The following is a 24,609-nucleotide window of genomic DNA, read 5'->3' as shown; positions in this document are numbered from 1 at the left end:
CATATACAGAGAGTATTTTGTAGTGGTTAGAAACCTGGGTGCTTGTCAGATGGGACTGTTCTGTAACCTGATTATGGTGGTTGTTACACAAACATACCATATCAAAATACTTAGAACTGTACAATGAAAGAGAAAAATGTGTTTCCCTGTATAATCAAAGCCACAGGGGTGCTGAACCTAGACAGCTTGGGTTTGTTGGAATCACAGCTTCATTGTTCATTAGTTGTGTGACTCTGGGCAAGTTACTTGTGCCTTAGTTTCCCCATCTGTAAATGCAGGTAATAATAGTATCTCCTGTGTGGAGTTTGCTGTAGGGATTCAGCTAATATATGTAAAGCACTTAAAAACAATGCCTAGATCATTGTATGTACTATGTAAAAGATAGCCAATATTATTATAATGTAAAGGAATAAAAAGATGTGTGGGCTAGCATGTGATCATAGCAACCATGAATAGTCTAAAATACAACTACCACGATGTGATGCCCTTATGCAGGAAAGGAAGAAACCCTAGAAGAATGCAAATGTTACTAAGCAAAAAATTAATTTTTTAAAAAAGAAATTGCACATGCGTGCCTGCATGTGTGCCCTGTGAGGGTAGGGGCAGAGAGAGAGTGAGAACCCTAAGTAGTCTCCACACCCACCCAGTGCCAAGCCCAATTGGGTGCTCAATCTTACAACCCTGAGATCATGACCTGAGCCAAAATCAAGAGTCAGATGCTTAGCCAACTGAGCTACCCAGGTGCCCCTCTACTAAGCAAATTTAAGTCTGCTCTGTTTCTATTTTCCAGGGAAGGCAAAACCCAAGCAATCAAATGAGAAAACCCCCTCATTTTCTAATTCATTCAATTATGCATTGAATACCTGCTATTTTCCAGGGAAAAGACAGAAAGGATCTTGGCAGTCGTTCACTTCCCAGATCTCCTGATGATGTGTTCTCCAATGCATGTCTACTTTGTGTGTGTGTGTGTGTGTGTGTGTGTGTGTGTGTGTGGGTGGTCTGGCTTTTCAGATTTACCACAGCTACTGGCTAGAAGTACTGATGATATCTACGACCAAGCATCATATCTGTTGCATCTACCTGAGAGAATATTAAGACCAAAGAAATTCTTCCAGTAGGTAGGATTTCTTCTACAAGGTAAATAGAGAATTATCTGGGAGAGAAAAGGAAGCTTTTGAAAAACAGGAACCTGGGGTTCCAAGCCATGGATATTTTAAGGATGCTTTAGACAGACTTGGGAATATTCAGATCAAGAACCTCTTGTACAAAATGAGAGAACAGCAATGCTCTTTGACATGAAGGGGGAAATGAGGCATCGTTCCTGCATGGTGTTAAAATATGAATCTGGAACCGCTCCCCTATCACTACAGGACATTAATGGGGCAGACAACATGACGCAGAGAACATTAGGAGCAGACAGAGGTGCTCTCTACTCAATTCACATGAGTGTGAGGTCTTGTTTTTAATGTTTGAGCATTACTCTTTGACAGTTGAGAAAACAATCCCCCTGGGAGGAGGAAAGCAGCCAAGAGAAAATGGAACAGTCTGAGAAAGAATGGAAATGATTCTATTGCTCCACAAGACAGAGCCAAGTGGGAGGGAAGCCAGGATAAATGATCAGAGGCTGTCTACGAAACAGCTCGCCCCGGCTTGAGCACTCGGTGCCTACTCAGTGAAGCAATAGCAGCCCTGCCCGCTCCCCCTTCCTCCACCGCCACCCCCCCCCCACCCCCAGCGCGCGCTGGCACAGCGGGAGCTCCCAGTTAGTCACCGGCAGGAAACTGGCCTTGATCTCCATTTTGTAAGAAGTGTCTGAAGCACAAGCACACAGGATTGCATCTGTGCTCGACTTCGCCTTGGTTGTCATGGGAAGTGAGCATGGGAGTAACATAAACAAATTCAGACTCTGGGGAACGACCCAGTAAAGTTCTGATGGCCATTTATGGTGATTAAAAATACAAAATGTGTTAAACTTTGTTTCAGGAACTTGGAAGAAGATGCTGCTGTTTCAAGGAGGGGAAAAGGAGAGATAAGGTATAACTTAAAATAAAAACAACTTTTGAGTTTACTGTTACACAAAAGTCAAAAACCTTCATGGCAGGCATTTTACTTCCTTTAGTGTCCTGAATGCAAAAGAGGTGATATGCGGAATGCCACAAAGCTGCAGAACTTGTAAATGATCTAGTATAAACTTGCTTAATTGTTTTCTAGCCACTTGAAACCATCTCTGTTCTGTGGAAAAGTGAGTGGGCTGTCTTGACACTCTGCCATTAATTTCTCCTACGATTCCTGTGTGCTGCCATCATGGAAATGCTTACTGATTCAAGGGAGCTCTTCATACTTAGACTACTGGATTAAGAAGTATCATTACGCTGACTAAAGCTTGGAAACCAGCACAGTAAGAACTTTCTTAAAGTTAAATCCACTGTGGAGCCATTGAATCTACCAGCAGTGATCCAGGGCTGTATTAGGTTGGCAGAATGGGGAGTTAATTAACGCAGATCCTAGCTGAAGTCCTTGACTCTCTGGGCACAGGGCATCTTTTTTGTCAGTGGTATTGGAACCACTCTTTCCTGGCTTTCCTGCCTGTTTTTGCTGAGAATTATACAAGGACTGAGAAAATATAATGTCTTTCCCTCCTTATAGGTGAGAAAATGAAGACCAGAAGACATTAACTAATACAAACAGGGAAACCAAACTTGCCTAATAAACTGTACTGTTTGAAACGTCTAGCAAGGTACCCTAGAACGCCTGCTTCAATCAAGCTTTACAAAACAAAACCGTTGAATTATAGAGCTCAAAGAGATCTGAGAGTCTGAGTAAAGAACATTGAAAAACCGGATCTTTGTTAGTCAAGAGGCCTATAAGCCTAGAGACAATAAAGAGGAATGTTTTGCTTTCTAAAATATTCAGAAATTATTGGTGTAATGACAGCAGTATCAGTTCCTGGTTGTTTTTGTTTTTTTTTTTAAGATTTTATTTATTTGCAAGAGAGAGAGAGAGAGAGTACACACAAGCAGGCAGAGAGGCAGGCAGAGGCAGCAAGAGAAGCAGGCTCCCTGCCAAGCAAGGAGCCCAATGTAGGACTCGATCCCAGGACCCTGGGATCCATAACCTGAGTGAAGGCAGCAGCTTAACCAACTGAGCCACCCAGGCATCCCAGCAGCATCAGTTCTTAAGTTCTATATTTCCGTACAAATGCCAGATTTTTAACTTATAAAATTAATGGTATTTCATTTTTTCCAAAATAAAAACAACTAGAAATTGATTTTCTCAATTTGGGAGGCTACCGCCCTCTAGAGGGTAGGCTTGGACATGGGAGAGGTACTTTTTTTTTTTTTAAAGATTTTTATTTATTTATTTATTTAATTTTAATCTATTATTTTATTTTTTAAGAGATTTTATTTATTTGTTTGACAGAGAAACAGAGAGAGAGAGAGAGAGAGAGAGAGAGCGCACAAGTAAGCAGAGCTGCAGTTAGAGGGAGAGGGAGAAGCAGGCTCTCTGCTGAGCAGGGAGCCTGATGTGGGGCTGGATCCCAGGACCCTGGGATTATGACCTGAGCCAGAGGTAGACCTTTAATCCACTGAGCCACCCAGGTGCCTGAGAGGTAGTTTTTGTTTGTCACAGTGACTAATGGGGCAGGGGGATCTGCTATGGGCATTTACTATCTGGGGATGAGGGATGCTGGCATATTGAAATGCAGTTTCACACATAAAAGAACTCCCTTCCCCAAGATGCCAATAGTATATACTTTGAAATGTGATGAAAGCGAGATCTAGTTTTTGCAAGTTGCATCTTAAAATGCTAACCGTTCATTCTAAGCTGTGTTAGTGAGATGCAGGCTGGGGGATACTGTTAGGACTGAGAACATAGGTATGTCTACTAATTTTACGGCAAACCTTAGTCTACAGGAAGTGCATGGACCTGACTGCATTTCAGGCTGGCTAATCCCACCAGCGTTTATCTCAGCATTGGGATCTGGGACTTGACTTGCTAGTTGGTCACTGTATACAGCTACAGTGCTACTTACTCAGCTTGGAATGAAAGTAGACTTCTGACTGATGTAATGTTCTACAGTATATACAGGCAGCTGTCGATAAAGGGTTACAAGTGCTCTGATAATTGCAGAATAGACTGGATGCCAAAAAGACATAACCTGAGTCTTAATATTCTCAGGTAGGATTTTGTAAGGTGAGTATCTACTTGACTCCCCATTGTTCATTCTCCCTTAGGTAATAAAACCCCCACATGGTCTCCATTTCCCCAGGATCTTTCAGCTCTCTTGTGGGTGGGTGTGACCATGACTTGACCAATGCACGATACAAAATGTGTGCGATTTCCAACCTTTCCCCCTTCTTTGAAATAGGCAAACTGTGTTCTTTACTCACTTTCTATCTTGCCACTTGCAGGGAAGGGAAGACAACCTGAGTAACCACCTTAGACCTAGAGACGAAGCCACGGAGTGTTCCAGAAGTTGGAAGACTTGGATGACTGTATGGTGCAGAGGCACCTACTCATTTCCATCTTCCTTAAACCAATATATTTTGAACAAATTAATTTTTTGCCATTTTTTCATATGCCAACTGTTGTGTTGCTCTCAGTTAGGCTGCAAGAAATGACATCTGGTGTTTTCATCTTTTTTTTAAATTAATTTATTTATTTGTAATCTCTATCCGCAATGTGGGGCTCACACTCATGACTCTGAGGTCAAGAGCTGTAGCTTTTCTGACTGAGCCAGCCAGGCGGCCCAACAACTGTTTTTTTTTTTTTTTAAAGATTTTATTCATTCATTTATTTATTTATTTATTTATTTTTAAAAAGATTTTATTTATTTGACAGGCAGAGATCACAAGTAGGCAGAGAGGCAGGCAGAGAGAGAGGAGGAAGCAGGCTCCCTGTGGAGCAGAGAGCCTGATGCGGGGCTCGATCCCAGGACCCTGAGATCATGACCCGAGCCGAAGGCAGAGGCTTCAACCCACTGAGCCACCCAGGCACGCCAAAGATTTTATTTATTTATTTGACAGAGAGAGATCACAAGTAGGCAGAGAGGTAGGCAGAGTGAGAGAGGGGAAGGCAGGCTCGCTGCTGAGCAGAGAGCCCGATGTGGGGCTCAATCCCAGGACCCTGAGATCATGACCTGAGCAGAAGGCAGAGGCTTTAACCCACTGAGCCACCGAGGTGCCCCTAACAACTGGTCTTAATAAATAAATAGTGTGAGAAAACTGAACATAGCTGAACTTCTTTTTAGGTACTTTGGGTCTCAAATACATACATATACATACCTTACAAAAAAATAACTTATTTTTACAAATCCAGTACATTACAAACAGGCCCAGTCCTGGGTGGTTTTAAAAAGGGTGGGAGCAAAGAGAGCTTTATTATAGTTATATTTAATACAATTCAACACATGTAGTTATGTCTAGTATAGTTAAAATTCAGTGTGAACAAGATCAATATCAACTATCTATTTTTTCTTCTTCTGCAGATTGTACACAAGGGAAGGAGGCTTCTTGGTTTTATAGGCCACGCTTCTCCTGAGGCGCTCTCCTTTGATGTTAACGATATGCGGCAAGAGAGGGGGCCGGACTGTCAGAACCGTTCCTTGAGGGGTGTAGCCTCTGAGATGCAGTCTGTCCTTCAGTTGAGCTGTTACTGCAACCCAGCCTATGCGGGTAAGCGACAGAACACACAATAGTGTTAGCAACCATCTTATTCAAAACACCAAGCTCAAGTTCAGATGCGTAATGATTGAGAGCCACCCAGGTGCCCCTCTTTTGCTCTATTTTATAAGAAAGCATTCATTTGTGAAAAGGTACAGATTTATTTTTATAGTAGGTTGCATTTAATGAATAAACTAGTATGTATTTCCTAAAATTCTCAGTCTGTGTCCATTAAATGAACATTTCTATAAAAATACACCAGAAGTCAGTAAGGGGACTTTGCTTACTTTTTTTTTTAAAGATTTTATTTATTTATTTGACAGACAGAGATCAAAAGTAGGCAGAGAGGCAGGCAGAGAGAGAGAGGAAGGGAAGCAGGCTTCCTGCCGAGCAGAGAGCCCAACGCGGGGCTCGATCCCAGGACCCCAGGATCATGACCTGAGCCGAAGCCAGGGGCTTTAACCCACTGAGCCACTCAGGTGCCCTGACTTTGTTCACTTTTTAAAAGTGCCTGGTGTAAAATTACCTGCAGAAGAAAATTTGATGTCCGCCACTGCTTTAGATTCCCCAAGTCCTTCTTTTAATGTAATGTCTTCACCAACAAGAGGAGGAAATTCTGCCATTCGTTCTTCTCCACCCATTGGAACCTGCCATCGAAATAAATATTCTCAGCTACTGAAAACCCCAAATCACTTCCTGTTCAAATGGAAAGCATGGGAGCTCTGTGAGGAGATGAAGCCTGAAGATACCAGTGCCAAGAGCCGCAGGTGAGTGTCTACTGATGACTTCCTGACAGCGGCATCTTGTTTTCTTAGTTTACACTATCTGTACAGCCCTTCAGAAAGCTTTACAAACTAGTGTTTGGCAATTAAGGTAACATCCTTTGAAATACCTTAGTTCTCATAGGCCTGGCCGGCCTCAAAGATTAATCCCCCCCTCCTTACAAGTGAAGGGCATGGTGTAACAGGTAAGGTTCAGCTTCTGCTTACAGATGGGTCCATGCATGAGAAGTAACTGGATGATTATTTACTAACAGATCTCTCTGTGTTTAACACTGGGGACACAAGACACAAATGTTACAAAAGGGAGTTAGAAGGTGGAGGTAACATGCAAACAAATTACGAGGTAAGGAATGTGATGGGAAGCGTCTATTAAGCACGATGGATGTGGTGGAAGAAGTAATGAACACGTTTTGGTTGAGGAAAACATTAATGAACAAGCAGTATCTGGGCAGTATTTGGAGACATAGGTTGGAGTTACTGGAATGGTATTCTGGGTTTGCATCATGTACAGACACAGGAAAAGGAAAAAGGATGGTGAGTTCAGGGAACTGTAGCTGAACTGTGCAGGGGATGTTGTCTGTGGATGAGTGTGAGTTTAGATTTTTCAGTGATGTGGAACTACCAAGGCATTATGAGCAGGAAAAATAGAGATAGGAATAAAAAAATACTGTGGCCTGCTTTGCATTTTTGAATGATCTCTGTAGTGCAGGGTGTCTTAACGTTGGCACTATCAACCACTTAGGCTGAGTTCTTCTTGGTTGGGCAGTGGGAAGGCTGTCCTGTGCATTGTACAATTTTTAGCAGCATCCCTGGCATCTACTCAACATCCACCAAGTTGTGAAAAACAGACATGTCTCCAGTCATTGTCAGAGGTCCTCTGGGGGTGGAAGTCAGCCTTGGTTGAAACCACTGCTTTAGTGGCTGTGGAGGTATATTTGGGTTGGAGGTGCGAGGGCAATAAAAGCTGGAAGCTAAGACAATACTTCCAGATCTCAAAAACAGTCTCATGAAGTCAGACTACAGCTTGGATTGGGAGGCTGGGTGACAATGAGGAGGCAGGGCTGACTTTGGTTTGGGAGGTAAGAAAACCAGGAGGCAGGAATGAGTCTCAGAGCAGCCCCCAAAACAGATTTCCGTTACAGTGGGAGAGAAGGCTGAGACAGCTGCTTTGGAATCTACCTGATGTCCACTCAGAAAACTACACAGATGCATGGGGGTAGAGAACTACAGAGTTCATTTTTATGAGAGCCATATTACACAAACTAAGGTGGTTTTCTTTCCTCTAAGTCTCCAGCTGTATTTCAACTCGTGTATTACTGTTTTGCCTAAAAAGTGAGCAAATTTAACAGGACAACAAAAGGCTTTTAAGTGTAGAAAAACCAACAGGTCCTATATTGCTGATGGCCTTTCTGTGCTCACCCACCCTGCAATTCCGAGAAGACTCTGCAATATTGACTCTGGGGGAGAAAACAATGGAGTTTTCATCTCAGTCCGGCTTTCTTAGGAAATACAGAAAGAAAGAAGCATTTACTTCTCACGTGAGGTTTATCTTTAGCCTGTTTGAAGGGCAGGTGTGTATTTTGGGTTTTGGCTTATATTTGGCTACATAAGCATTAATTAATACTAAATCACCTCTGCGGGACGCACCTGGTATTTCTGTAGATGTGTTCCGTCATCACAGACACTTACAGAGCGCTTAGAGCAGTGCCTTGCAACTCAGTCCTCACCACAACCTTGTGGCATAGGTACGACACAGAGTCACCCAGCTTTGTGGGGTGGTGGAACAGGGTATTTGAACCCAGTCTGGCGCTGGTGATCTTCAACATTATACAACAGACACTGCACATTAACTGTGTGTATGTAACGCCTTACTAAGTTCAAAACAGTTTTCACGCAGTATTTGGTGAACTTAGTAAGAACTATTTCAGTGATACAGTACGGACCAGATGGGACTGCAGAGGTTGGGACATGAGGTGCATGCGCGGTATTGGCTGTAAAAGAAGGGATAAGCAGGACAGAGTTTTGTTTTGTTTTTTAAAGATGAGAGAAACTGTAGCATACTTACAAGGGGAAGAAGGGAACTGGCAGAGCAGGAGTAAAAAGCTGGATAATCTGTTAAGTGTCTGGGATTAAGAACCTGGGGGGAGAGCTTTTCCACTCCGCCCAGGACTTCTCAACCGTGGCCTATGGACATTCTGGACCAGATAATTCTTTGTTGTGAGGGTCTGTCTTGGGCACTGCAGGGATGTTCACCATTATTCCTGGTTCCGTCCACTGGATGCCAGGAATGCCCCAGTTGTGAGAAATGTATATCTTCTCTTCACTCAGCATTAAACCAATACAACTTTCTGCATTGATGTGACAGCTGGGCAGCTGGAAAGTGGCTAGTGCAACTGAAGAACTAAATTCTAAATTTTATTTATTATTTATTTATTTATTTGTTTTTAAAATTTTATTTAAACTGAAATAGCCACTCATGGTTACAGTATTGGCCAGTGTAGTTTAGAGAGAACACAAGCCTGTAGCTATTCTAGGATCAGTCCAAACAACATCCCTTTTCTTATAGGGCCCACTTGACTTTGTAGCCAAAATCCTCAAGCAGAACAGGTGAGGAGAGAGCTAGCTGATCATGTAACAAAAATGGTATGTCCAACAAAGGCTTTCTTAGCAGGACTGTGGGGCTTCACAGTGTAGGTTAACCTAACTGTAATTTTCAAAGTGTGTTGCCTCACCTTGAGTAATGTATGACCGGCATGCTTCTGATACACTGTATCTGCCCTGTCCAAGGAAGTAATATGCACAGGGAGGAGGTTGGAAGCCACAACTGTAAACCAAGCCGACTGATTTCCCTTAAGAAAGGAAGAAAATAAGTTATTTTACAGAATGAAAAACTTGCAAAACCAACACACTACAAATTACAATTAATTTCCACCCCTCCCAATCAAGCTCCCTTTATAAGTTAAATGGAGATTTAAATAAATATAAATACAGGAAATACATAAGGAGGGGTGCCTGTGTGGCTCAGTTAAAGCGGCTGATTCTTGATCTCAGGGTCGTGAGTTCAAGTCCCATGTTGGGCTCCACGCAGGGCGTGAAGCCTACTTAAAAAAAAAAAAAAAGAAAAAGGTACATACATGGAAATATAAGTTAAAAGGAAATGCTTTAATTGTGCCAGTGTAAAGTGAGGTTTAACATTCTTTGGGCTTTAATAAAGATTTTAAGGGTTTTAAGTGTGCAAGGCTAAACTGCCAACAAATTATGAAAAAACACAAAACCCAAGAAATATACTATAGCAATGGCCTATGAGTTACATTTACCATTGCTGGATACATCCATGTTTCATTCCCTTTTTCTTCTCACTTTGGGAAAACAGGGAGCAATTCTATAAATCCTCTAAGATCCTGGAATGATGCTATATAAAAGAATATCAAACAGAAAAGCACATACATAATTGCATACATATCTTGGGATATAAAGAAGTGTGGCTCAGGCAGTGGAATGCGTGACTAGATCAGGAGTTTTGAGTTCAAGCTCCACACTGGGTGCAGAGATTACTTCAAAATAAAAACTTAAAAAAGTGTGGGATTTATTTAACGCACGCTAACCCTGAATGTATTTTTCAACATCCTAATGAAGATCTAGTTTTAGAGACCTACTACTTGTTTTCCTATCCATTTCTTTTTCCCAAATTTTTATTATGGGTATTTTCAAACAAGCAAACAAAAAAGTATCAACATTCTTTTTATTCATGAGCTAGTTATCAACAATTTGCCAATCCTGTTCATACATCTGCATCCTTAAAGTAAACGTAGGTCATTTTTTAACAGTACAGACTTTCCTTACCTGCAGAAAATCTATGCGGCCTATGGCACCCAAAAATAGAACCATTCCTGGTTTAAGCACAAAAGTTCGTGGAACAATGGAATGTGTCGGCAAAACAGTATTTACTTCTTTTTCTGTTAGAAGGTTTAAAATCTGTAAAGCAGAGGGCAGATTTTTTAGAGAATTACTTTTTTTTTTGAGACTTACTTTTATTGGAGATATGGATGGCTCTACTCTTTTTTTAAGATTTTATTTATTTGACAGAGAGAGAGAGATCACAAAGAGGCAGAGAGGCAGGCAGAGAGTGAGGGGGAAGCAGGCTCCCTGCTGAGCAGAGAGCCTGATTCGAGGCTCGATCCCAGGACCCTAAGACCATGACCCGAGCTGAGGGCAGAGGCTTAACTCTCTGAGCCACCCAGGCACCCCAAGGATGGCTCTACTCTTGCTTCACAACTTAATACTGAGTAAAAGAACTTATATGCGAGTGTGAGACTTTATATGTCAGTAGCATCCCTCATATGTCAAAATTGATGTGAACTGAAAACACTGATGTGTTAATCCCAAAACAGCACATTTGTTCTCTCTCTCCATCAAGGCTTCTAGGGACCAGTAGCTCTCAGTTAAAGGTAAGGCAATATGCTACCTTCTGTCCCAGTGGCAAGTATGCATGCATTAAATGCAAAATGGTCCCCTCATTCTAGGAGCAGTTAGAGAGCTTTGAAGAAGCCTTTTCTTAAGTCTGGTCTTCAGTTTTCTTATTTCCCTCAAATGCTTAGCAAAAAATGACAAAGTTATGAATCCTCTGGCTTCTAAGGATGAAGAGTTCCTAAAGACTAGAGAAAACAGAAAAGGAAAGCCAGCAAACACAAGATTCTGGTAGGATTTAAGGAATAAAAATCTGATTAAAAAAAATATTATGGGGGCATTGGGGGCTCGGTTGGTAGAGCATGTGACTCTTGATCTCATGGTTCTCAGTTTGAGCCGCACACTGGGTGTAGAGGTTACTTAAAGTATTTTTACTTAAAGTGTTTTTTTTTTTAAAGTATTTTTTTAGGGCACCTGGGTCATTCAGTCAGTTGAGCATCTGCTTTTGGCTAAGGTCATGATCCTGGGGTCCTGGGATGGAGTCCTGCATCAGACTCTCTGCTCAGTGGGGAGTCTGCTTCCCCCTCTCCCTCTGCAGCTCCCCCTGTCTATGCTCTCTTCCCTCTCTCAAATTAAAAAAAAAAAAAAAAAAAAAAAATTAAAAAAACACAAAACATTTTTAAAAAAGAGAAATATTAGAAAAGGTAAAAAAGTGGATAAAAAACTTTTATGAACTTGATTCTTTTTTTTTTTTTTTTAACATTTTATTTATTTATTTGACAGAGAGCTCACAAGCAGGGAGAGAGGCAGGCAGAGAGAGAGGGGGAAGCAGGATCCCCGCTGAGCAGAGAGCCCAATGCGTGGCTCAATCTCAGGATCCGGAGATCACAACCTGAGCTGAAGACAGAGGCCCAACCCACTGAGTCACCCAGGCACCCTGAAGCTATAGACTTCTAAGAAAGAGACAGGACATAAGCAATTATTCTAGGAGCGCAAAAAAGTTAAAAGATGTACATGAATCTAACACATGGGGGACTAAATAGAGCATAATTCTGAGAATGAAACTAAGTGATCCAGACAGGGCAGAGAATGAAAAGAAGCTAAGACACCACTGTGGTTTCATAGGCATATACAGACATAATTAGGTAGAATAGGAACTAGTGTCAGTAACCAGATTAAAAGAAACTGATTAATGGATCTGTTGTAAGGCTGTATCCTGGATGCATTCTTCAATAAAGCTGTAACTTGGATGATAATCAAAACTGCAAATGAATAAAAAGTTGTGAGATTTAATGAGTGTGTAGGATATGGGCTTAATTTAATGAGATAAAAGAAAGTTGCCCAGGAGATTGTAACTGGAGTAAAAAGACGTGTTAAGGGCAAGACAGGTGGAGTTAATCTTATTCTAAGTTGTGCTCATCTGAGGGTATTTTATACTTTAGTTCTTTAGTAACTTTAGTTCTTAGTGTCATATGTATATATTTTTTAAAAGATTTTATTTATTTATTTGACAGAGACACAGCGAGAAAGGAAACAGCAGCGGGAGTGGGTGAGGGAGAAGCAGACTTCTCTCTGAGCAGGGAGCCAGATGCAGGACTCAATCCTAGAACCCTGGGATGACCTGAGCCTAAGGCAGCTGCTTAACGACTGAGCCACCCAGGTGCCCCAGTGTCATATATTTCTTAAAAGATTTTATGTATTTGGGAGGGAGGGAGAGGGGGAGAAAGAGAGAGAGCACGTGCACAAGCAGGGGGGAGGTACAAAGGGAGAGAAAGAAGCATTCTCCCCACTGAGCAGGGAACCTGATTTGGGGCTCTGTCCCAGGGTCCTGGGATCATGACCAGAGCCGAAGACAGATGCTTAACCTACTGAGCCACGCAGGCACCCTTTAGTCATATTTTAAAGACAGAAACAAATTAGAAGATAGTCTGAAAAGAGGCCTGAGTTCATGAAAAGCCTATCTCTCAGAACAGTTGCAAGCAACAGAGAAATCATCTGGATTATGTCAGCACAGTAAATGTTCAGTATTTGTTGGGCGAACAGAATAGAGTGGGGTAGAGACAGGACATGGCACTTTAAAGTAGTTCCAAGTCTAGCAGAGGCATTATTTTCATTTCATATGGGACCATTTGGAGGAACAAAGGGTACAAGTTACAGGGAGACTGTTCAGCTCTACACAAAGAGCAGGTCAAAGGCCAAATGGGATACCGTGGGAGAGGAGGAAACACTGCTTCAGGGGATGGTTGAGGCCCTCCTTATTTCAGTTTAAGCTGGATGGATAGGTTTAGAGGGAATTCAAGCACTGAATGGGTGGGCTGAACTACAGCGATAGTTACGTTTCTTCTAACCTCAAAATCTAGGATTTTATAAATGTCTCCCTAATGAAGTAACCACCACAATAACACAAAGAGATTGTGAGCAGTGGAGCCTACCAAATGGAATACAGATCTTGACGACACACAGATCACCCTAAACTGCTTCTACGAATGAAACCAGAACGGAGTCTAAAGTGAAAGGATATGCCTTTCCTGGGTTCTGCCCATGAAGACGGCACTCGTGCAACTGAAAGTTCATAGTTCCAAAAGACATCAAATACATACACAATTTTCTTTTATAATTCCAGGGGTGTCATGAAACCAGTGGGCATCTTTCACATCTTGCGGGGTCAATTCTACTCGTTTGGTGGATTTATCTGGAACCACAACAGGTTCATTTTCCATGTCAAAGGCAAGTGCATCAGCATCAAACTCAAAGGTGGCTTCCTCTTTCCGTTCTTCTGAATACAAGAATGTTCTTCTAACTCTTCCTAGAACAAGTTATATTTAAGCTATTAGTCACTCCTTTGAAGCTTTTGATTCCAGACAGGTAATACTTATTCTCCTCGCTTGCATCAAAAATAAGTCTAAGTAAGACTAACTATGGTGTAGGGAAGCAAGACTACAAGGATACCTTTGCTCGTTTTCAAAGGCAGTGGAGGTCAGACTTTTGCAATGGTCAAATATGTCGCTAGCTGTGTACACTGGGCAGGGGCCGGGGAGTGCTGGTGAGGGGAAGTGCTGGTAATCAAACTGTTTTTAGTGAAAGAAGGTTGAAAAAAGATACCAAGGGAAGAGGGATAATAATCTGATTTAAAGCTGCAACATGGAGTCCACAACTTGTGCTGGTTTGCAAGGAGAGGGTGCTGTTTCCCAGCGAAAATGCTTCCACTGCGGACAATGGCCGGTTGGGCATTTGTTGCAGGTTTCCCCTCCTGGATTTCTCCAAGTACCTACTGTTTCAGTTTTCTTAGCACAAAGAACTCTGGGTTTCCAAACAGTAGCCTTGCCTCTCAAGGGCCTCTTTGTTCCAGAACAAGGAGAGTAGTCTCTCCCCACAAAAACTGGCTAGCCCTAGGCAGCTGTATTTCAGGTTGTTCAACAAAAAATTTTAGCATAGCCCCAACAAGAGTTCTCCTATAGAAGATGCTTACCTACTACATAACCATGCTTTTTCAGGTGATTAAGTTGATGTTGTTCTTGCTGACTAAGATCTTCTTCAGCCTCAGCTGCAGTTTTTTCAAGCCTTTTTTGTCTTTCAAACATCCTGTAAGGTGTTGGGTTGCAAATAGGGAACTTCAGAAGGTTTAATGTGGTACCTGAAATGCCAAAGAATAAATATGTTCTTATAAACACTGTCCAAGAAGAGGGAATAAGAAGAGGAAAACTAACATTTTTGAGGAGCTACACTGACCTGTGTACTGCAGTTTACTTCATTTAACCTTCATGACAACCGTCTACAAGATCATTCTTATTTTACAGATGAGGAAATGGGCTCAGAGACAGGCCCAAGGGCTCAACCTGGGTTTGAATCCCCAATCTGCAGACCTGCTTTCTTTCCATTTTCACTGCATTACTATCCAGGATAAAAGCACTTCTGTGTGTAATTTAGCCAAAATCCTGGACAGAGAAGAACAGCTTATTCAAGTTAAACACTGGTTTTACAGGAACAAATGAGGCAGTTTTGCCAACTGTTAAATACCAACAGGGTCACAGAGGGACCCATTTTGCAATTATAAAAGTTTCTTAAACCACAAAGTTGAGGGAAGCCTGGGTAGCTCAGTCAGTTAAGCGTCTGCCTTCAACTCCAGTCATGATCCCAGCATCCTGGGATGGAGCCCTGCATCGGGTTCCTTGTTCAGCAGGGAGCCTGCTTCTCCCTCTACCTGCAGCTCCCCTGTTTGTGCTCTCTCACAAATAAATAAATAAAATCTTAAAAAAGGACAAACAAACCCAGGCGCTTGGGTGGCTCACTTGGTTGGGCAACTGCCTTCGGCTCAAGTCATGCATGATCCCGGAGTCCTGGGATAGAGACCCACATCGGGCTCCCAGCTTCACGGGGAATCTGCTTCTCCCTCTGACCTCCTCCCTTCTCCTGCGCTCTCCATCTCTCTCCCAAATAAATAAATAAAATCTTAAAAAAAAACCCCACAAAGCTGACATTTTTTCCCTCAAATCATATAAATCATATAGCATTAGTGAATTATTAATTATATCAAATAATACAGCATTAGTGAATTATTCAAGTGTGAAGTGTGTATAGCATACTGATCTCATGAATTAAATTAAGATATGAAGAGTAAGACTGAGTGGGTGGAAGTTTAGGAAGTAAAAGAAGGAAAGAAAGAAAAAAAGTAAAAAGAGAGACTTTCCAGAGAAACAAAGAAGTAAAGCTACCAGGAAAACCTCCAAAGAGAGCAGGAATTCTTGCTCTGTTCCCTGGTTCATCTACAGCACCTAAAGAACAGTGACTGGAACATAGAAGTGCTCCATGAATATTCCCTTGAGTAAATGACTAACATATACTAAATTTCCAAGCAGTAGACTGACACAAAAGAGAGGAGTGACTAAGGTAGAGCGAGAATTTTTTTTTTTTTTTTAAAGATTTTATTTATATATTTGACAGAGAGAGAAAGGAAGCGAGAGAGGGAACACAAGCAGGGAAAGCTGGAGAGGGAGAATCAGGTTTACTGGCTGAGCATGGAGCCTGCTGCGGGGCTCCATTCCACCACCCTGGGATCATGCTTTGATAGGAAGGCAGAGGCTTAAGGACTGAGCCACCCAGGCGCCCCAGGGAGAGTTTTTTAAATGGAAGGCTCCAGATAGTCCCTGGTGGACATTAAAAAAGGATATACTAGGGGGGCCTGGGTGGCTCAGTGGGTTAAGCCGCTGCCTTCGGCTCAGGTCATGATCTCAGTATTCTAGGATCGAGTCCCACATTGGGCTCTCTGCTCAGCAGGGAGCCTGCTTCCTCCTCCTCTCTCTCTGCCTGCCTCTCTGCCTACTTGTGATCTCTGTCAAATAAATAAATAAATAAAATCTTTAAAAAGAAAGGATATACTAGGTACCTGGGCTGCAACAAGACTTTCAGCATCTCAGAAAAGGGGGCGGGCCTCCCAAGACTCACCAGGCCAAGGGGAGATGGTGGCTCTGTCGATAGCTTCAGCGCCCTTGGCGATGCAGTAATCGGATTCTAGGAGCGTGTTAAACAGAGTGGACTTGCCAGCGTTGGTGGCGCCAACCAAGTACACGTCGCCGCGGTAACGCCAGGAGCGCTGAAGCGCTGTGATCAGTTCTTCCACGCCATAGCCAGTCTTGGCGCTAATGAGCCGCACATCCCTGAGCACCGTGCGGGGCCTGGTGGAAGTATTCGAATTCTCCGTCCAGTCTTGCTGCCGGTCCTCGCCGGAGTGCTGGGGCCCTCGGTGGCCACAGGACCGCAGGAGCCCCGCGCGGGTACAGTCGTCCCACAGTCGCTCCCGCAGCCGCTGCAGGTAGCCCGGCGCGTCCTGGGGCAGCAGATCCACCTTGTTCCCCAGCACGATTAGCTGCCTGGGGCCCACCAGCGCGGGCAGGTCGGGCAGCAGGACGTCGGGCAGATCGAGCAGGTCCACCATGTAGAGTACCAGGGCGGGCCCCGGGCGTCGGAGCGCCGCGCTCACCAGCTCCAGATACTGCTCGCGGCTCATCTGCACGCGCAGGGCGCGCCGGTGGTGCACCAGCAGCCAGCAGCGCTGACACACAGTTCGCGCCAGTCCGCCGTCGGTCTGCGCCGCCGCGCTGAGGAACTTCTCGCTGGGCAGGTAGCCGGGCACGCCGGGGTCCTGGCAGTGCAGCTCCGCTCCGCAGCCCGAGCAGTTCAGGCCGCTGGGCCGCACGGTCGGGTCCGGGTGTCCCACGACCGGGTGTACCCGACTGCCGGCTACCTTTTGCTGCTGCCGCTCGTCCCGCCGCTGCTGCTTCTGTCGCTCCTCTTCCTCCTGCCGCCGCTGCAGCTCTCGCAGCTGTTCTTCGAGGTTCGGCGCGGGCTCGGGCTCTGGGACGTACTCGGGGAACAGAAAATGCTCCTCCGTGTCAGTCCTCCCTTCGTAACCCCCAGTCGCCGTTGAGCCACTGGAAAGCCTATGTCCCAGGCCCGATGGGTGCGGGGAGGAGGAGGCGGCCGCACATCTCTGGAGAAGGGGCTCCCGAGGGACATGGTGCGCTACGGTGGGAGCGGATCCCCGCAGGAAGGGCCACAGCACCAGGCGGGTGAACCGTGCAGGCAGCATGGGGAACGGGACCCCGGGCAAAGGGGCGGAGCCACGTGCGCGCAGGCGCACTGGGGTTCGAGATGCGCCTTAAAACCTGACTTCAGCCCGGGACTACGGGTGGGCTGTCATTTGTCGGAAAGCGCACTTCGACGTCTCCTTTCGCTGCTCCTTCCGTGAGTTCTCGCGATGAAGGATCTGAGGCCGGAGAACCCGTTCAAAGCTACGTCAAAAGCGTCCGCGATTAGGCTCAGCTGGGTGGGCTGGAGAGGGTAGTGAGGGTTTGTGTCCTTTCAGGCTTCTTCAGCGCGTCACCGCTGGCACAACGTGCTTTTAGTGAATCACATTATTTGAAAGCTTCATGTTTTTGGTCTGGGAAGTGCAAAAAAAAATGCCTCATATTCACGGCCTCAAAACCCCTTATTAATAAATCTTTATTTTTTTTTTCAGGTGTCACTATTTGTGCAACAGTATTGAAAAACAAAAAATTTAATTGGCGGGATCCGACCGTCACGGTAGGAACCGTTCTCCCAATCAGCCACTGGAGGCGGGGGTTTACGATTTGCGCGTGCGCAATTCTAACCCTCACAAACCGTACCCTCCCACTTGCGCAGGCGCAGATCTTTCGTTGGCTGCTCTGTGGGCGGCCATTGGCCTGAGAAGCAGAGCATTCTGGGAACGCCGGAGACGGAAATTACTCGCCTCACGCTGCGGGTGCTGTCGGTTGCTGCGCGATTTTCTCTGATTCCAGGAGTTAGGAACTTGGGAACCGTTTGCCAATATGTATGACGCGGACGAGGGTAGGTAACCCCTCAGAACACTCTGCGACGACCTAAGGAGGGAAAAGAGGGGAAGCTGACCCAATGGAGGGTTCGCGGCCTCCCCCTTACTCGCGGCTCCAGTGTTCCCAGTCGTACCCCCAACATTCCCCAGGGGAACGAAGCTGGGATTGTGAGAGATGGAGGGTGCAGGGAACCGCATTAACGCCCCTGCGCGGGTGATTCTTGTTCTCTCCTCGTTCGGCTCCTGGCTAAGTCGGACATCGCCTTCCCGGATTGAAATGGCGTGCGGAGCAGTAAGACAGTTTGCGCTGTTTTGACTTTGAAGCAAAGGGCTCCTTTCTTGATTTCCCCCGAAGCCAGAGTGAATGTATTTCGAATAGTTGAATTGTTGAGTGTCAGCCTGTGCCGAGCATTATGCTAGGCTTTGGAAAGAGTATAGTGTGTATGTCGGGGCGCTCCTTCATGCTGTCGTATGTCTAAGTAAATTGTCTTAGAGGATGACCTTTAAATTTCGTCTTCCCACAGATGGAAGAGTTTTCAGGTGTTCTGTATCCTATGGAGTAGGGCCAGTATGTCTTTATTTTTTCTTTTCACATGTAGAATTCTTAGTCGAGTCTATTTTCATTACGTGTTTTTAATGCTCGGTCTTCCATACTCCACAGCTACTATTTCAAACCACTTTTTTTCTGACTCCCAGTCTTGTGGCCACCTCTCCCGTTTCTCCTTATTCGCAAGCCACTGCATGGAGAAAAAGAAGCAAAAGCATAAACTCTGCTGTTTAAACTTCTCTTTCTCTTGTCTTGAGTCTGAAAACCTATTAGCATCACTAGGTTTCTTAATTCCTATCTCAGAAAAAAAGTTAAAAGTTTTTTTTTTAGCTTAACTTTTTGAGTCGGTAGCATAGTCTTATGGCTCTCAAGGTAATAAATATAAAAAGGTTAAAGTGTAAGCTTTTGTTCTTGTCCACCATCTGTGTAGGGTGAGCCCCTCCACAGTAGGTTCTCATTCCGGAATGCTTTATGCATATTCAAGCAAATATAAATGGGATTCTGTATTCCACCCTTTTTTAAAAAAAAAAAAAAAGGTAACACCCTTTTCTGGATATGTGTGTGTGTGTGTGTGTATTATTTTTAGGAGATTTTCCTGAGCACCTCATTTTTTTTCACACTACCTAGTTTGTACGAATGTTCCTTAAGTAGTGTTTTGTTGACGGGTATTTGGGTTATATCCGATCTTTTTCTGGTTCAAATAGTGTTGTTAGAAATTATCTTTTTTTTTTTAAATTTTTATTTATTTATTTGACAGAGATCACAAGTAGGCAGAGAGGCAGGCAGAGAGAGAGGAGGAAGCAGGCTCCCTGCTGAGCAGAGAGCCCGATGCGGGGCTCGATCCCAAGACTCTGGGATCATGACCTGAGCCGAAAGCAGAGGCTTTAACCCACTGAGCCACCCAGGCGCCCCAGGAATTATCTTGTACATGTAATTTTGTCCAATGCAAGTATGTCTGTAGGAGAAATTCCTCAATATAGAATTGTCAGCTCAAACAATATAGATGTTTAACATATTGCAGATGGTACGAAGTGACCTTTATAGAGATTATACTAGTTTATATTCTTTTTTTTGAAGATTTTATTTATTTATTAGAGACATAGAGCACAAGTGGGGAGGAGAGGGAGAAGCAGGCTCCCCTTGAGCAGGAAGCCTGACATGAGGCTCCATCCCAGGACTCCTCATCATGACCTGAGGTGAAGGCAGGCAGACACCGAATGAGCCACCCAGGTGCCCCAATATATTCTCATTAGCAATGTATAATAATCCTTTGGGAAGAGAGTTAAAGTTATTTCATTTATCAGGTCTGTTCCAGCATTGAGTCTACAGTCCCTTCCTGCCTGTGTCCTTTCATATCTTTTTTTTTTTTTTTTAATATTTATTTATTTATTTGAGAGACCGCATAAGTGGGGAGGAGAGGAAAAATCAGGCTTTAGCAGGGAGCCTGACTTGGGGGTTGATTCCAGGACCCTGGAATTGTGACCTGAGTTGAACGTTGGTGCTTAACCAACTGAGCCATCCAGGTGCCCCTCTTTTTTTTTTTTTTTTTAAGGTTTTATTTATTTATTTGAGAGAGCACAAGCATGAGTTGGGAGAGAGAGGGAGAAGCGGAAATCCCTGCTGAGCAGGGAGCGAAACATGGGGCTTCATCCCAGGACCCCAAGATCATGATCTGAGCTGAAGGCAGATGCTTAAACTGACTGAGCCACCCAGGTGCCCCATTTTGATAGCTTTATTGGATATACCCTTATCAGTTTTTCAGACACTTCTTTTCACTTGGCTTCTTTTTCTGTGTGAAATATTAGATCTCTTGTACTAAAAAACAAAAACAAAAACAAAACAAAACACACACACAAGTTAAACTCTTTGTTGTTGTTAAATTCTTTGTTTACTTTTTCTTCCAATATTTAGCCTTTCTCCATTCATTCACAGCCACTCTTCTTAAAAGAAATAGGCTCTTTGTTATTTCCAATTCCTATTTTCCAGTTTCTCCTCAACCTATTCCAATTTAATTGTGCTCTAGCCAGTACATTAAAACAGCTCTTAATAAGAATGTCAATGACTTGTCAATTGATAAATTAGAGGGACATTATTTCAAAGCTTATCCAGACCCCGTGGTATTCAGCATTGTTGATGGCTTCCTCTTGGAAATCATTCCTTCCTTCTGCCGCATAACTCTCACGTAATTCTTCTTACCTGACATTCCTTCTTGTTCTCTTCTATTTGTATTATTTCTGGAGGATTCCATCTCCATGGCTTTAGGTACCATTTATATGTGGATGACTTCGAATTTATATATCCAGTTCAGGTGTCTAACATATCTAACTGCCACTGCACAACTCATATAGATGTGTTCTAAGCTACTCAAAGTTGGCACTGCCCAGACTGAGCTATTTTCCGTTACTCATCATCCTTCCTAATCTGTTTTGTCCTGTATTCTCCGTCTCAGTGAGTGCTATCCCCCTGTTGTGTTGTTGAAGCCAGAAGCCGGGCATCATTCTTGATTCCTCTCTTCTGCCCCCATTATCTAATGAGCCACAAAGTCCTGAGGGTTCTGTCTTCTAAATATGTCAGATCTAGTCAGTTGTCTGTCCCCTCTGCCATAATTTCTAGTTGGGGCCACCACCGTCTCTTATCTAGATTACTTCTCTGGATTCTCATCTGGTTTGTGTGCTCCAGGTTTCTTGGTGTTTCCATTCACCATCCATACTGTGGCCACAGTGATCTTTCAGAAATGAAAATCTGATCTAGCCAAACCCTTGTTAAAATCTTACAATGGTTCCTCAAAGCTCTATTGGTAAAGACCAGTCTCTTTTACCACTCACACTCCATGCTTCAGCTACATTAGCCTTCTTTCATTCCTTGAGTAGCTTTCATTTTGAAGTCTTTTGTGCAAATTGTTTTTTCTTTTTGAAAGACTACTTTCTCTGCCCCTCACTTCCTCACCCTTTCCTTTTGCCTGGTTTACTCCTATTTATTTATCCTTGAGGTCTCTGCCCAGCTCTACATTGGGGAAGTCTACCATAACCTCTCAGGTCTTGGTTAGAACTGTCCATTCACTTTGTTTTTCCTTTTAATTGACTTCATCTTGTTTGCATCCCTCTAGTAGGTGATGATCTCCCTGAGGATACAGCCATCTCTTATCTTGTTGAAGGTTGTGTCTCCAATGTCTGGGATATAGTAAATATATTCAACAAATATTTGCTGAATGGGCATGGCTGAGTGAATGAGTCTCCTTCGTGGATTCATTTTTTGTCACATGACTGTAATAGAGCTATTCCTTAATATCCTGCCTTCAGTCTTCCTTCTGTTTGGAAGCTCTCCGTATTCTACCAACGACTTGCTCATGATTCTCAGCCGTTTGTAATTTAGTTCCCTTATTTGAGCTTTATATTTACATCCAGTTGTTTACTGTAGGTATTTAAAGGGATAAATGATTCACAAGTTTACCTAAAGCTAACCCCCTCATTTCTCTCACCTTCTCACCTTCTCGCTTCTCTTTGTGGCTTTGATAGTAATCTCTAATCTGTCATCAAAGTTAGATATCCCAGAGCTATTTTGGGTAGCTTTGTCTTTCTTACTCACTCCCAGCCACATGTCAGGATCAGTAATTTCAATCTGCTCAAGAGGCATTTATTAAATAATTTGCTTTGAACATGTATTAAATTTCAAATTGGAAGCCCTTAAGTTCTACAGGCTATAGAAGTTAGAATATAAAAACAAAAATACAACACACTTGTCTTTTAGATAAGATGTTGAGACTATTGGCAGAGGACCAGTGCACTCTTGATTTTTTAAATCCCCTGTTCAAATTACTATTGCTGCATAACTATCCTGAAATTTGGCTGCTTAAAAATTAATGTGTTCATGAATTTGGTGGGTCAGGAATTTGGATAGAGTGTTGTAGGAATGACTTGTTTGCTCCGTGATGTCAGTGGTTCAGTGCAAAGACTCAAAGGTTGGGTTTTGACGACTAGGGCCTCTATGATCTAGAGAGTTTATTACTCACGTGTCTGGCACCTGGCTTCGCAGGACTCAAGGACCAGGATTGATAGGAGCATCTGTAAGTGTCCTTTCTGTATGGTTTGGGCTTCCTTGTACTAATACCAGCCTTAGAGTAGTAGGACTTTAACTAATGGCCACTCAGAGCTCCAGAAGCATGTGTTTCAGTAAAAAAGGTGGAATTGCATTGCCTTTTCTTACCTAGCTTTTTAAGTCATGCAGTGTGGCTTCAGCTGCTTTCTTTTAGTTACGGCAGTGCCAAAAACCCACCTAGATTTACCAGGAGGAAACATAGACCTCCCTATATCTTTCTTTTTCCCCCAAAGATTTTATTTATTTTTTTTTTGACAGAGACACAGCAAGAGAGGGAACACAAGAAGGGCAAGTGGGAGAGGGAGAGGCAGGCTCCCTGTTGAGCAGGGAGGCCAATGCGGGGTTTGAAGTGGGAGAGGGAGAGGCAGGCTCCCTGTTGAGCAGGGAGGCCAATGCGGGGTTTGATCTCAGGACCCTGGGATCGTGACCTAAGCTGAAGGCAGACACGTAATAACCGGTCACCCAGGCACCCCTAAACCCCTATATCTTGATGGTAGGCATATCAAATGACATTATGAAAGAGCATGTGAAATGGCAGATATAGTTGTGGCCATCTTTGGGAAATATGTCTGTCATACCTTTACCTATATGAAATCTTGCTGTAATAAACCACTGCACCTTAAGGTATTACCCAACTATTGGAACCCTTCTCTGGCTTTACACCCTTACCCTAATCTTTCACTCCAGTCTCTCAGGAGCTTATTGATCAGAGGACTGTATGCTTGCTCCTAGTTATCATTTTAGTTAGCTATTAATGAGAATTACATGGACTTTCCGGAGAAGATGGGATATTAATGAACTCAAACAACTTACACTGAACCTTTGTAATGTATACTGGGAAAATGCCTATGTGATATAGACCTTTGTATACTTGGATGTGTACCTATGTCTATTGTAATATATTAGTAATAATTCAATTAACTGAAAGTTCAGAAAAGTGGGGTGAAAAATTGCTTTTTATTTAACAAATATGTTTCTGCTACTTCAAATCATAGGAGCGAGATGTTAACAACTAGCATTTTATTGCACACGGGTATAATATTTTTGGTTTTTGCAGATATGCAATATGATGAAGATGATGATGAAATCACCCCAGACTTGTGGCAAGAAGCATGTTGGATTGTAATCAGGTAACTTTGGAGACCAAACTTCATAAGCTTTAAAAGCAAAATAACCTATAAAGGGATTTCTTGCTTATTCTGTTCTTAAAAATTAGATGGTTATATGAATATGCTACATGGGAGCTGGTTTCTCTATTTATATATTTAACTTGAACTTTTAAAGTATTTCAGACTTAAGTAAACAAAGAAATCATATATACATTTCACTCAGGTTCCCTAGATGTTAGTTAACTTTACATATTTTCTTTGCCTTTCCCTTTCTCTGCATATTTTTCTTCTGAGATATTTGAGAGTAAGTTACAGATTAAGAATATTCTTTTACATAATCATAAGTCATCAAAATCAGAAAATTGATATTAGTACAATAATTTTTTTTTTAATATTTTATTTATTTGTTTGACAGACAGAAATCACAAGTAGGCAGAGAGGCAGGCAGAGAGAGAGGAGGAAGCAGGCTCCCCGCAGAGCAGAGAGCCCGATGCGGGGCTTGATCCCAGAACCCTGGGATCATGACCTGAGCCGAAGGCAGAGGCTTTAACCCACTGAGCCACCCAGGCGTCCCAGTACAATAATTTAATCTATAGATCTTACCCAGATTTTGCCAGTTGTCCCACTAATGTTGTTCATAGTAAGATACATTTTTTTC

The 24,609-nt window shown here is 43.2% G+C and overlaps 2 protein-coding genes and 1 long non-coding RNA gene across 4 annotated transcripts in view; 2 read left to right on the top strand and 1 right to left on the bottom strand.

Annotated features, from left to right (window-relative positions):
* The first annotated feature begins 2,328 nt into the window (after positions 1–2,328).
* Positions 2,329–2,730, top strand: LOC309863792. The gene is made up of 2 exons (XR_014311262.1): positions 2,329–2,398; positions 2,647–2,730. It is a non-coding gene; the product is annotated as an uncharacterized lncRNA (long non-coding RNA).
* A 2,616-nt stretch (positions 2,731–5,346) lies between these two features.
* NOA1 (nitric oxide associated 1) lies at positions 5,347–17,443 on the bottom strand. Its single transcript, XM_082728615.1, has 7 exons — positions 16,295–17,443; positions 14,322–14,486; positions 13,453–13,658; positions 10,289–10,420; positions 9,178–9,294; positions 6,190–6,310; positions 5,347–5,667 (listed from the first exon to the last, which is right to left on the bottom strand). Exons 1-7 carry the CDS (start codon positions 17,436–17,438, stop codon positions 5,468–5,470), a joined length of 2,085 nt encoding a protein of 694 aa, XP_082584741.1. The 5' UTR covers positions 17,439–17,443; the 3' UTR covers positions 5,347–5,467.
* Positions 17,444–17,485: 42 nt separating this feature from the next.
* Positions 17,486–24,609, top strand: part of POLR2B (RNA polymerase II subunit B) — a 46,654-nt gene continuing 39,530 nt past the window's right edge. The window contains exons 1-4 of one of the 2 annotated variants that reach the window (XM_082728601.1): positions 17,486–17,593; positions 17,868–17,932; positions 18,032–18,217; positions 23,900–23,972. In XM_082728601.1, the coding sequence (XP_082584727.1) occupies positions 18,199–18,217; positions 23,900–23,972 (92 nt within the window). In that variant the 5' untranslated portion in view covers positions 17,486–17,593; positions 17,868–17,932; positions 18,032–18,198. Of the gene's footprint in view, positions 17,594–17,631; positions 17,699–17,867; positions 17,933–18,031; positions 18,218–23,899; positions 23,973–24,609 lie in introns of those variants that run through there. The other variant, XM_082728602.1, reaches the window with a different exon arrangement.

The sequence above is a fragment of the Mustela nivalis genome, assembly GCF_964662115.1.
Source record: "Mustela nivalis genome assembly, chromosome: 4".
Classification (NCBI taxonomy): Eukaryota; Metazoa; Chordata; class Mammalia; order Carnivora; family Mustelidae; genus Mustela; species Mustela nivalis.
The sequence above is the reverse complement of the archived record's forward strand: the minus strand, read 5'-3'. Positions and strand labels throughout refer to the sequence as shown.

Bases quoted from the DNA above. Each gene is read 5' to 3' on its own strand.
- NOA1 (XM_082728615.1), bottom strand. From the start codon at position 17,438: ATGCTGCCTGCACGGTTCACCCGCCTGGTGCTGTGGCCCTTCCTGCGG. The intron at 14,487-16,294 runs GTGAGTCTTGGG...TTGGCATTTCAG, and splicing joins CACCATCTCCCCTTGGCCTG to GTACCACATTAAACCTTCTG. The intron at 9,295-10,288 runs GTAAGGAAAGTC...TCCTTTCTTAAG, and splicing joins GCCGCATAGATTTTCTGCAG to GGAAATCAGTCGGCTTGGTT.